At 34.4% G+C, this 13,564-nt stretch overlaps 1 protein-coding gene across 3 annotated transcripts in view; it reads left to right on the top strand.

Annotated features, from left to right (window-relative positions):
• LOC118734026 (protein lozenge) overlaps window positions 1-13,564 on the top strand; it is a 128,815-nt gene that overhangs the window by 73,882 nt on the left and 41,369 nt on the right. For all 3 annotated transcript variants that reach the window (XM_036463712.1, XM_036463714.1, XM_036463713.1), the window contains one exon: window positions 8,955-9,185. In XM_036463712.1, the coding sequence (XP_036319605.1) occupies window positions 8,955-9,185 (231 nt within the window). The remainder of the gene's footprint in view (window positions 1-8,954; window positions 9,186-13,564) is intronic.

Here is a 13,564-nt window from a genome sequence, read left to right on the forward strand (position 1 = left end):
CTAAAGTTCAAATCCTAAATTGTTAGATAGCAATTAAAATAATATCCGTTGCTAAAAAACTACTTAGCTCGAAGGCCGGATTAAGATGGGGACATGGCTAAAGGGCCGGAGGAAATTTAGATTAAATGCAATGTGTTTCCTTCCAATATCGATACATATCGCACACCGTCTTCAAAAGAGTCACAACTCAAAATATTGTATTTTTGAAATTATGCGCTAAGAATGTACACAGAGCTTTTATTTACCTTTCAGCAAAAGCTGGAGCAAATTTCTGTTATGGTTTGTTAAAAAAACCTAAGGTAAAGTCGGCCTTGCCCATATGATTAGCATGTGTTACGAAATAGTTTTTCACAATTTCTGACGAGCCTATTATTTTGAGTTGTGACTCTTTTGAAGACGGTGTGCGATATGTATATACATATCACACGTATAATAATATAAAGATGTAACTCAAAATTTACGTTTTTGGAGATTTCATTATGCAAATAATAAGTAGAATATGTTCAGTCTAACAGATAACCGAATTTCGCAAATATGGCGAAGACAATGTGGCTTTTCTTTTGTCTTTTTGTATACCAACTGTATGAATTGATAAAACTTTGAATGCGTTTTCCCACAAAATTGAAATTTTGAAATACTTCGTTATATTATTAAACGTGCGATATCATAACTGCATCGATTTGTCGGCCGCTGTGGTTTAGTGGTTAGCAGTGTGTGCTTCCACTCCGCTGCGCCTGGGTTCAAGCCCTGGTCAAAGCAACACCGAAAAAAAAATATAGAAAAAAGGTTTTTTTCTTAACAGCGGTCGTCCCTCGGCAGGCAATGGCAAACCTCCGAGTGTATTTCTGCCATGAAAAATAGCTTCTCATAAAAATACAACCGCCGTTCGGAGTCGGCGTAAAACAGTAGGTCCCTCGCCTCTAAGTGACAACATCAAGGCGCGCGCCACAAATTGGAGGAGAAGCTCGGCCAAACACTAACATACATATGTATTTATAAGCGCCAATTCTATATATTATTCTGAAAAAAGGCGCTTATTCCCAGCGATCTACAAGTCGTACAGAGACAAATTATACATCAAATTAAAGTGCTCTATTTGAAACTTTGCACAAACTTTTCTGATTTAAGATTCATTGAACCATTTTCGAAATATTTGCGTCGACAGATTTTAAAATTTTTACATTGAGCAAAGATTGCTACGTTCATTTCGATAGGCAGCGTCTCGGCGGGACATAATAGAATGAAAAATTGGGGATCAACTTGTCAAATAACGTTAAATTACAGGCATCTAGCCCTAATTTATATTCCATGCAAATATAGGTTCGAGTATTTTTTATGAAGTGTGAAGTAAAGTGTTTTGTGATATAATATTACTTTTCATTTTGTGAATTTGGTGCAAGGTCTAATAAAACAATTGCATGTCCTATTTAAAAAAAAAACACAAGATGTAAAGTTATACCTTGGGTTTATTGATGCAATCTATACATATAATATTATTTCTTGTTACAGTGTTGGTAAAATGAAGGATGTAATTAAGTAACTTAACAAATTATTCAGAAGTGTGACCAGAATACGGAGAAGTTTGTTAATCAATGGAAAAGCATATTCGTCGCATTTACCAAGAACTTCTGATGCTGATTTTGGGAATGGTTTTCGCTTTCCTTATTTGTCCATCGTTCCAACCACACTTTATACTCTCCTTCCAGATTGATACCGTTTTTTTCTAAGAAAAGTTCGTATCGTTTTCAAAGCGATTTTACGCGTTCTATAGCATTATTTTTTTCGTCAGGCGTATTATATTCCCCAATTTTACATCAGCTATTTGCGTGACGTCAACAGAAATGCTTTGTTCTCGTACAGAGTGTTGATAATTATAATAGTAAAGTCTGTTTGCTCTCAAAACAAGCAGAAAGACTAGCAAAAAATTGGCGTAAAATAGTTACTGCTTTTTTCTACTAGCTTGGCGTGTCCTTGTTCATCTTTATAAAATACGCTCTTATAATATAAATTTTTTAAAAACGGAAATGAACGACTATGAGAATGTTTTTAATTTTTATTATATTTTTCAAGTCATTAGTATTTTTATGCGCATACAAATGTCCGGTTACACAGTTGAAAGTGAAATTTCCTACATACATACATGCACCGCGGAAATAGACAAAAAGTAGTATCAGAAAGTTCGATTTGACATACATACAGACATTCATAGTATCTACATACCCATTGTTTTAATTTTTCACGTTGACGAAGAGTTTTACACGATTTCTTATTCTATAAATAATCTTGTGCAAGCCTAAAAAATGGTTACGATTGAAGATTACAAAAAAAAACTTAAATTTTTTTTCAAATTTCTCGTTTGCGGTAATATATTTTATCCGAAATTTTGCCTTTTAGAGCTCAGGAGGGGGGGGGACCATCGCCTTTTGTTGAAAATAAAGCAAAACTCAGATTTTGGTATTATGTATTTCCCATTTAAAAGTGAAATAAAGCAAATTTTGTGTTATTGCCATTTGTCTTATTTCACCCCCCCCGTTTTGAGTTCGTTGGACATTTCTGAATAAGAATAGCTTTATTCCGGTTAATTTATCACAGTTTTAAAATATGCTTTTTTTCGCGTAAAACATGGTTTCTCTGACCACTGTGCGTTGTTACGGTTTTCTTCCATATAAAAATAAATTGTGTTTATTCGTTATATGGGAGCAAATGCGACGAAAAGAATCAACGGTAATTTTGAGACTCTTGAAACTTGCACATTATCACACTAAAATTGAATGGGCTATAAAACTGCATACTCAAAAGAATTGTAACACTTCTGAGTAAATGAATCTGAAATTTGTATAAAAATTAATTTTTTTCTTAATTTCTGCAAAGTTTTAAACGTGGGTTTACATGGATATTTTTTTTAATTAACTTTATTTTGATTGAAATCGAACATACTGAAATAAAATTTTCAATGATTAACCATAAAACAATATGAATTGCATAAAGCTTATAAGGGAAAAATACCTTTAAGAAAAGAAAAGTGGATGATCTTTAGCAAATGATCACTAAACAGTATATTCCGAGTAGGGATGTTCCAATATAAGTAAATACGAGTATGTACTCGATACTTTTGTTTCAATACCAACTACTTTTTTTCATCGATACCTACTTAGTATCGAAATAAAAGTACTTGTATCGAATCGATTTGAGAAAGTGCCATATCTTTCGGTCATATATTTTCTATGGAAAATAATTGCTTCGCTTTTATGAAAAATAATTGATCTAAGCAATGGCACCGCCAAAATCTAAAGAGGGGATATATTTTTACAAAGTTGAAGCAATGCCTTGTATCCGTAACGTTTTGTGGGAACCTTTCAAAGGTTTAATTTTTTGTCTAAGTAATCGTATTACTTCTAATGTTACTAATGATCAAATAAACATATCGATACCTCAACTGAAAATATATTGAAAATATTTGAGATAGGGCGCTTTGAATCGGCAGCTGAGATATGGCTTTTTTGTACCGAGTTCTGAAAGAGGGTGGTCTTGAAAAGTTTTCTGATATAAGGCGTTTTTCAATCAAATTCTGGAATAGGGTGCTTTTGAAAAGTTTTCTCAGATAGGGCGCTTTCAATCTGGCTGCCGAGATAGGTCGATCTACCACTCAGGTGTCGCAAAAGGTATGTCACAGATAACGCCTGAAAATTACTTTCGCTTTGTTGCATATAAAAGGATGAAAAGTTATCGATATAAGTAGGTATCGATACATTCGGTTCACTCATATAAGTAGTATCGAAATAGGGATTTGAGTAAACTCATTTGAGTAGGTATCGATACTTTGATGGTATCGGAACGTCCCTAATTCCGACTGAATTTCATGATTTTTATAATACAATTATAGAAATATAAAATAAACACTTGCATTTTTAACATAAATTATGCTTTTGTGATTTATTTTAAACCTTAAATGTGCTACTTTTCCACGAAAAAATCTGAAACGTGATCGTGGAAACGCGAGAATCTGAAATGTGCTAGTCTTTCACGCGAGAATCTGAAATGTGCTAGTCTTTCACGCAAATAACGAAATGTGCTAGTCTTCCACGCAAAAATCTGAAATATGCTACTTTTCGACGCGAATAATGAAATGTGCTAGTCTTCCACGCGAATAGTGAAATGTGCTACTCTTCGTAGGGACCGACGATGTGTATTAGACCGCGTCAAAAAAAAAAAAAAAAAAATCCTGCAATTTGACCGGCATATGACTTAAATTTTAGCATTTAGTATAGTAATGATCCTAAATGAATCTCCTCCGCGTCGATCCTTTAGTTTTCCCATAGGAATTACACGTAAAAAAATGACTTCTTTCCTTTTGAGGTCAATATAATTTTCTGGGATGAAAGAAAACACTCGAAACTGTAAGAGTACATTGATTACATGCCATTTCAATATTATGCAGGTATATTTATGTACATAAATTGATGTATCTACCCATGTGTAGAAATTTATACGTATGCACATAAGTAGCTCTATTAAGTAATTATAAAATATAGTTTTTGCTTGCACCTCTAAGGGTAAATATCAAAGGAAAAAATTTGCGCAAAAAATCGCATTTTTGCCACCTAAACGCATCAGGACAGGTACATTTATAAAAACAATCATTATTAGTTATGCTATACGTGTACTTGTTTGTGCTTACAAAAAATGCTTAAGCCAAGATAGCAACGATTATGCGTATGCAGCTGCGTCAGGCCCTGGCACCTTATTATTGATTGTTTTCAAACATTTGGCATGCAAACCATGTGGTCACATACAGTTTTTTCTTTGCACCTACAAATTGCCACACTCAACGGTGGCGAAGTTGGCGATAGTAGCCTCTGCGGCACTTTGAGAAAAATGGCAAATGCAGGAAAAGGAAAAATGCGGAAAACCGCACAAAACAAGGGCATAATTACCATTAACGCAAGCAGAAATTACAAAACAACAAAGCAAAAAATTACAACACAAAAAGGATCATTTTCACTCTGCCATTTTCAATGCAACACTTATGTACTGCTGTTTCTTTTAATCCCTTAAATGAGCCTACAAACTAATGTATGTAAGAAGTGAATGCCGGAATTACAAGTAAGGTGAGCGGTGTACGTCAAAATATTTCAATATTAGATTGACTGGATAATGGGCTTAAAATACAAACCGTGACCAGATGTATGAACTACATTTTTTACCATAATACAAATGTATGTATGTATGTAAATATGTAACTATGTAGTACAGAAGTATGTAAAAAAATATGTATGTACGTAAGAACATGGAATCGTCAAGCTGCTTGTGTTCATATATACATAAGTACATACATATATAAATATTTACTCGAATTTTATACATAAAGAGAATTAACTTCATATATGTAAGTACATATGTATGTATGTAGAAACGTGAATTATTATGGCATTGGACGATGGGTCAGTGTGTCAGAAAAATATCATTTGAGACTCCCGTACTGTTTTAACAAACTTAAGAGAATTGCATACAAAAGCTGAATTTCCAAAAGAAAAAAACTTACTTGCGGTTTAAGGTCAATCTATTTTTTATTACGTCACCATTAAGTTATGACTGTTTGCTTATTTTAATTCAGCATATTTAGCTCTTCACTACCGTCATTTTCATGGAGGGTTACTGACTTCGTGTTACTGCCTAGTAGTCGGGCAATCAAAACTGCATACACAAAATTTGAAAAAACCCTCAAAACCGTTTACCTAATCTCTTTGCCTTGGTATGTAGACATTTAAATCAATTTAAAAATCCTGAAATATGTATTATGAGCCCCCGGAAAACGATATTTCGGACCTAACACCAAATAGTGACATGAACAAATTTATAATAATTATCCTACTGCAGTATCGGCCACATGCAGCGAAGTACCTACGTGCTTGTCATATCATGACAAGAAGGATGCTTAAAAAATATTTTCTAAATATTATCTGTGATTTTCTGCATGCTGAAAAAGTTTTAGGTCAAATATCCATCTGCAATCATTTTTATCATTCTTTGAAATTCCTATTGCAATATCTTCTGATGTACATACATATGTATGCACGAAAAAAAAACGAGTTGAATACTTTAAAACTGGCACCATAACCGTTATGACTTTCATAATAAAAATCATAATTAATCGTTGTTTTGTGATTTTTATTTTTTCGATCAGGTCTAAAAATTAGACCGTTATAATACAGACTGCGTTTTTATAACCTATTTAATTCTTCTAAGGTATAAAAAATGAAATAACGGTTATCATACGATCAAAAAATTTAAATCATAAAATAACGATAAAAAATGATGACAAAAACTTTAATCGACAAAATAAATAAAATATTTAAAACGACGATTTTGAAGGATTTAAAAATAAAAATCCCGACTTTAAAGGGATAGATAGGTGACAAATCGCGAATTTTGCCAATTTTAAAGCTATTACATATACATAAGTGTTTTTTGCGTATTATTCGCGATCAGTAGAAAAAGGGTTGCCGGCCAAAATTCTTACTGTTGGAATAAAAGTTTTTCTATGAAAAATTTCGGATAATCGAGTTTTCTTTTTAATCTTTAGAAAGGAGATTTTAATTTTCAGCTAAATCACTTGATAGCAGGATTAGGATTTGGAAAAAAATTGGATGGGCAAACAGTTATGAGTTAAACCTTATGCAGTGGACAAAAATGATTATTTTGTATCCGGTTCAAGTAGCACACCAAGTATCCTCTGAGTAGCAACCGAAAACCCGTTCGGCGGTAAGCTAATTTAGAGAAGGTAAAATAAAGCCTTGGATGAGACCCGCTTATAAAGGACTACATAAAGAACTAAGATGCACGGCTGAAGGAAAAGGCTGAAGTCACAGCCATCGAAGAAATACGATGGACGTGGCAAGGCAAAAAAGCGTGGGATCTTGCGTCGTCTACTACAGCTGTCATGTAAGGGAGCGTAAGGATCTCTTGTAGTAGTAGTGGAACCTCATTGCCCGCTCGGTACGTACCGCAACCGAAGAAGTATGTAGGAATTGACATTCCCCCCAAAAACTTGCAAATAAAAGATTCGATCGGGCGCAACGCGAGCTATGTGGGAAAGATGCATTCAAGGCGTTGAAAAGGGAAGCGAGACGTATTTGCATAATAAAAACATATAGGTCGAAATACGTGAGGGCGAAGAGCTCGCGATGCTGATCGATAGGAAAACCTTTATCAGAAAGTTAAGGGCTAACTATAATATGAATAAGCAAGCGTATGCAAACGTGCGAATACACATAAATCCTATTCTGAAACTATAATGAGCTTAACATCAAGTTTCGTCAAGTTTCGCCAAACGTCATTTGCTTAACGAAAGAGCGATACTGATCGCACCTTCCGTACGGAATAAGCTGTTTGTCCTCGTACGAATGTATGTACATATGTAACACATGCAGTGTTGCCGCATTAGCTTTTTACCGAAATTGGTAATTTTTTTCTTTATTTATCATACTTGGTAATTTGGTAACTTTTTTTTCCACTTAGTAACTTTTCCGATTCAGTCCTACATGTAACACAGGTCAAAAGAAGTTCTGGTTCCACATTAGGAAGTGGGCCGTAAGCGTTTCCTTTTACAGAAACACCAGGTTATTCTGAAAGTTTCGGAAGGCGAACAGTTCTTCGGCGTTTCTAGGTTACTATAATTGTGTGATCTACAACAAACTGCTTGATAGTGACTATTGTTATATCTAATTAAATGTGGCAACACTGAACTCATGTAAGTAAAACATAGCCACCTAAAAGTCTACACTACGTTGCTTATGCATTTGACAGACTTTTCGTCCATTTTCTGAAAGTCAGTTACGGCAGCTTATTCATATTATAGTTAGCCCTTTAGGCGACTTTCGGAAGGTTTCAAGACCAGGGCGAATTTCTGTAGGAACAAGCTCCAGAGGTTGCTCAAATTGTGAAGTGAACACTTTTGAATCTTAGCCGCACTGAAATTTGTGGGGAAAATGAACGCAAACACTCAGTCGGCGGAATCGATGACCGATTAGGACGAGTTGACGTCCTTCCAGTAAGCATGCCCAACGACTGGAATTTAAGTGTGCTCTGCCCAATCCACAAGAAATGCGACTGCAACCCCGCCATACGGGCCAATTGCTGCGGCATCAGCATTCTAAGCGTCGGGTATAAGGTATTATGAGCGTATTGCGCAACGTAAACGAATGGATTCGGCCCCATCAGTGTGACTTTCGACATGGTAAATTCAGCACAGACCACAAAAAGTAGACGACTTCGTTGATTTAGGAGCCAGCATTAATATATGCCGATTGGTGTCCGTTGAGACAGGAAGGAAACGGCTGGCGTGCTTTATTGAACTCGGCTAAAATCGCTTAGGCAGTTGCAGCGCCAACAAACAAGGGGGAGCATTAATTGAATTAATTTTTTTGGCTCTGTTTGGCTCAAAACTCTGACTGCAATTAATGAACGGAGGCCCACATAAAATACATAAGTGGTCTGTTATACTGCTTCATTGCAAACATGATGAGACGATCTGATGCCTTTAAGGAACTTGAATGAACATTATTTTTTTTTGGAAACACATACATACATATGTATATTGAATTAAACTGTGCAAAAGGAAAAAGCATCCGTCTGTGTTAGGCTAACGATGTGACATTGTTATCGAAATTAGACATTTAAAGATTATTCACAAAGATTACTAAAACAATATTTTTATACATCGGTATTTTTATACCTGGGACCCGGCCCATCTCCCGATGGCCCTGTTACATCATTCACGCTCTTACTTCTTTATAGGGTGTTCGTTAACAGCTAATTTTCTGCATTCAAACGATATATGTACATACTTATATACATACACTCACATACAAACATACATACACTTAAACTATTTGCTTAGTGCGAGAAAATTTGATTTTTAAGCCTAATTCTTGAAGCATTGGCATTTATTTCAGGTCCACCTGGCCCACATCCATTTCGTGCAATGGGTATAAGTCAAACATTTTTGGAATCATCATCTTACCCCAGCCATATGCGTGACTACGAAGTGCGTCGCTCCATGCGCCAAGCAACGGCTGTGTCTACCAATGCTACCACCCTGCCACAATTAGCCAATCATTCATCGCCCAATAGCAGTCGGACAATAAATACAGATGTGTATAAACCAAATGCGGCAGAGATATCAGGTAAACATTAATACATATACTATTATCTATCTGAATACATTTTTCTAATTTATTATCCAACATTACTCTTTTAACGGACTATGTACTTGTAACATTAGTGTTCTTGTATAATTTTTTCGGTTAATCAAGTTGATTGTTAAGCAAGGAAAGCAGAGCTTGAGCCAAATTATGTTATTAACTCTTTATAACTTTTAATGGCAGTTTTATGTGATACACTTTAACTGCTTTTACTGATTTACCTGTACTTTTCAACGAATGTGGCGTTCATACAATAAAATCTCTGATTTTAGAAGGTACTTTTTCTAGTGATGTTGTATGCACTGTTGCCACTGTTGGTTGTTTCCAACCAAACTTGGTTGTTTTTCTTTTATTTTTTTCTAATTTGGTTTTTGGTAGTTGTTTCTCTGGATTGGTTGTTTTTTTTAAATTGAAAACTAGCAAATTTTTTCTTTACAAAAAGTATAATTGCATACTGAATGCCAAAAATGAATAAATTTTCCAAAATACTGTTTTTAACATGTATATATGCACATATAAAAGTAAATATGGGTCATTCCATACAATATTTACACCTCAATATTTTTTTTTTGGGTGAAATATATTTTTTTTTAATTTTTATCAAAAAAAAGAAGACACCTATTTTTTTATTTTGTCATGACTCATGATATTCGAAATTCTCGAAAAAAGTTCCCGAAATTTTGAACTCATGGAGGAGTGTCTTTTTTTAATTGTTTGCAGTTAATAAACTATTTGTCGGAGAAAATCAGTTAAGGTAAGTTAATTACCCCGGCTTTCCATGAGAATGTGAAATAGATTAAAATAAAAAAATTGTTTTCATTAAAAATCGCATTTTTTATTTTTTTATTAACTTCACCATGTTGGATTTTTATTTTTTTCAAAGTTTATACTAAAGTACAGGTATGAAAAAAACTCAAAACATCTACAGCTTTGTGTTTCCATTTTCAAATTTTTAAAGCTTACTCCATGAAGTTGGACAACTATTCAGGTTGAAAAAAATAAAAATCAAACATAATGAACTTTGTACCACGATTGTTATTGTTTATTAGGAAAAATTGAAAAAGCAACAAAGTCTAAGCGGTGGAACAGTAAACAATCGTGGTACAAAGCTCAATAAAAATAATAAAAATAAAATGTTAATAAGCCACAATAACATTGACAAATACATACATAGTTTAGGAAGAGCCTGCCTGAAACTATACAAAAAAGCAAATAAGCAAATGGATGTATAGAATTGACAACAACAACCACGCTGTCGAGTTTAAATAGCGGCAAATCAGCTGCACTTGATAGTAGTTGGTTGAATAAGGAAAATGAATTAGCTACAAGAGTTTACGGGATGTACATAGCTCCGTGGTTAACGCTTCTGACTTTGAACATCGATTACGCAGGTTCGATCCTTGCTGAAGTCTAGAAAAAAAGAAGTCTGATAAAGAGATGTGGTGATCTCCGAAATAGCTGCTATAACTTCTACCGCTTAGACTTTGTTGCTTTTTCAATTTTTCCTAATAAACAATCGTGGTACAAAGCTCAATAAAAATATTAAAAATAAAAATAAAAAATAAAAAAATGCCAAAAATGCTATCTCACACTGTCATGGAAAGCCGAGGTAATTAAGCACAGTTTGATACCTTAATTGATTTTCTCCGACAAATAGTTTATTAACTGCAAACAATTAAAAAAATATACTTCTCCGAGAGTTAAAAATTTCGGGAATTTTTTTTTCGAGAATTTCGAATATCATGACGAAATAAAAAATATGTGTCTTCTTTTTTTCGATAAAGATTGTAAAAAAATATATTTCACCCAAAAAAAAATATTGAGGTGTAAATATTGTATGGAATGACCCATATGAATCTGATTGAACGCACAAGTATTTCAATAATTTTTGATTTCCGAAATAGCAGCTATAACTTCTACCAAAATGTAAATTAACCAGCAAACCCGGCGAACTTCGTCCCGCCCAAAATTTCTTTCTTAATTCAAATATATGGTACAAAGCAAATCACGTTCACATTTGGTTTTTTGGTCGTCAGAAAGCATATTTTCCATTGCCGTGTTAAATAACCTAACGAAAGCGTTATGTCCGTGAAGAAGTTCCTGCGGAAACAATGATCCGGGTCGATGTTGAATCGTCCTTGAATCTGTATAGAAAAGGTGGTGGCAATTTCAAAATGAGAGAACATCATTAGTCCACAGAAATCTAATATACGTAGACCTATTTCAGACGAAACACCATAAATGTCTTACAATTGAATTTGTAGGCACTCATCAAGAATTGTCTTTATTTTGTTTAGTCGCTGTAAAGCAAGGACCGCAATGGTTATGGTGGTCGTTTTGACGGTGGTAATTTGATCTTGATCCCTGGTGTCTCCGAATGACTTCACTTGACGATTTTCAGCAATAACTCGACTCCGGCGCCACCTTGCGACTCTTTTTTCAATAGTATTGCCCCTACCGTTACCAATATACATCTTGTTTATGAATCAAATCGGACCATAAATACGATTTTTAGTACTAACTCGACTCCACAGCCACCTGGCGAGCCATTTTTTGCGCAGAAATATTTCCCTTCACGTTACGAATACATATTTTGAATATTAGCCAGATCAAATCATAAATACGATTTTTAATAACTCGACTCCAGCGCCACTTGGCATTTTAAGTTGTGAACCTAAACTATACAGGGACTTTAGGACAAAAATTTCATTAAAACCATTTCACTCGAAAACACACGTGCCGAAGAATTATATATGTATTTATAGATAGGTACAAGTTTCAGTATGTTTGGAAGGCGCCACGCCCTCTTTACCAATAGCCCCCACTTTTCTCCAAGGGTATGGGATTGATTTCAAAACCTTCATACCAAGTTCCAAGACTCTACCACAAATGCTTCCAGAAATATGCGGTGATTATAACCAAAAATTCTATTTAAAAAAAATTGGTACAGCCGTTCGCGAGATCACTTCTTACAAAAAGGTGGCACTTCTCGTAATATAATTGGTATAGATAATAAGTATCGATACATAGCCAATACCCGCTTGCTTTGCGGCGCCTTAAAATATTTCGAACTGTAAAACAATCATTCAATTCTCAATTCTATATAATAGATCGGTTCCTGGTCCACCTATAAGAAAAAAGTATCCTATATGTTAATCCAGGCAGTAAGCTGCCTACGCGCCAAATTTCAAACAAAACGGAACATATTAGAATAAAAAATGGATCCTATATGTTAATCTAGGAAAAGGCTACCTACGTAATAATGTTCAAGCAAACCGAACGATAAATAAAACTTTTTCGAATAGATCGGTCTCTGGTCCATTTCACAAAAAAAATAATCATATATGCTAATCAAAGCAAAAAGCTACCTATGTTACTTTTAATCAAATCGGACCATAAATACGATTTCTTCGATTGGATCGGTTCCTAGTCCACTTCCCGGAAAAAAAGAATCATATATGCTAATCTAGGAAAAAAGCTACCTAGGTACCAAATTTTAAGCGAATCGGACCATAAATACGATTTCTTCGTTTGGATCGGTTCCGGTCCACTTCCCGGAAAAAAAGAATCATATATGCTAATCTAGGTAAAAAGCTACCTACGTACCAAATTTTAAGCAAATCGGCCAATAATAAGATTTTTCGAATAGATCGGTGCCTAGTCCACCTAGCAGAAAAAAGTAAAATTTTTTTGGGCTAAAACAAGGTGGTTGCTGAAGGCTATTTGTATACAAATTTTCATGTAAATCGGACCAGCCGTTACAAAAAAGGGACTTCTCTTTATATAATTAGTATAGATGTTATTTTTGCACAAAATTTTCATAAAAACCCCGGCCTCAACCTCAATAAAATTTTTGAATTTTAGTTTTTTGTAATAAGTTTTGATTTTTGTAATAGATAAGTGGATAACAAATTTGGTTGTTTTTATACCCGAGCGCACTTGTGCACAAGGGTATATTAATTTTGTTCACATAACGGTTGTTTGTAACAGCCAAAACGAATCGAGATAGATATAGACAAATGTATACATAAATGATCAGAATGAAAAGAGAAATCGATTAAGCCATGTCTGTCTGTCCGTCCGTCTGTCCGTCCGTCCGTGTACACGATAACTCGAGCAAAAATTGAGATATCTCAACGAAATTTGGTATGTAGGTTTCCATTTATCCAAGGTAGGTTGGTATTGAAAATGGGCGAAATCGGACTGTAACCACGCCTACTTCCCATATAACGGTAATTTTCAGAAATACGAAAACTGCGATATTTTAGTAAATACTGGGGATTATTCACTCAAAATTGATATTTATAATAAGTTTTAGACGAAAAATAAGAATATTATAAATTTTCGGAAAATGGGCGTAG

This window comes from Rhagoletis pomonella, unplaced genomic scaffold, assembly GCF_013731165.1.
Source record: "Rhagoletis pomonella isolate Grant_MI unplaced genomic scaffold, Rhpom_1.0 Rhpom_scaffold_00002, whole genome shotgun sequence".
NCBI classification, from domain to species: domain Eukaryota; kingdom Metazoa; phylum Arthropoda; class Insecta; order Diptera; family Tephritidae; genus Rhagoletis; species Rhagoletis pomonella.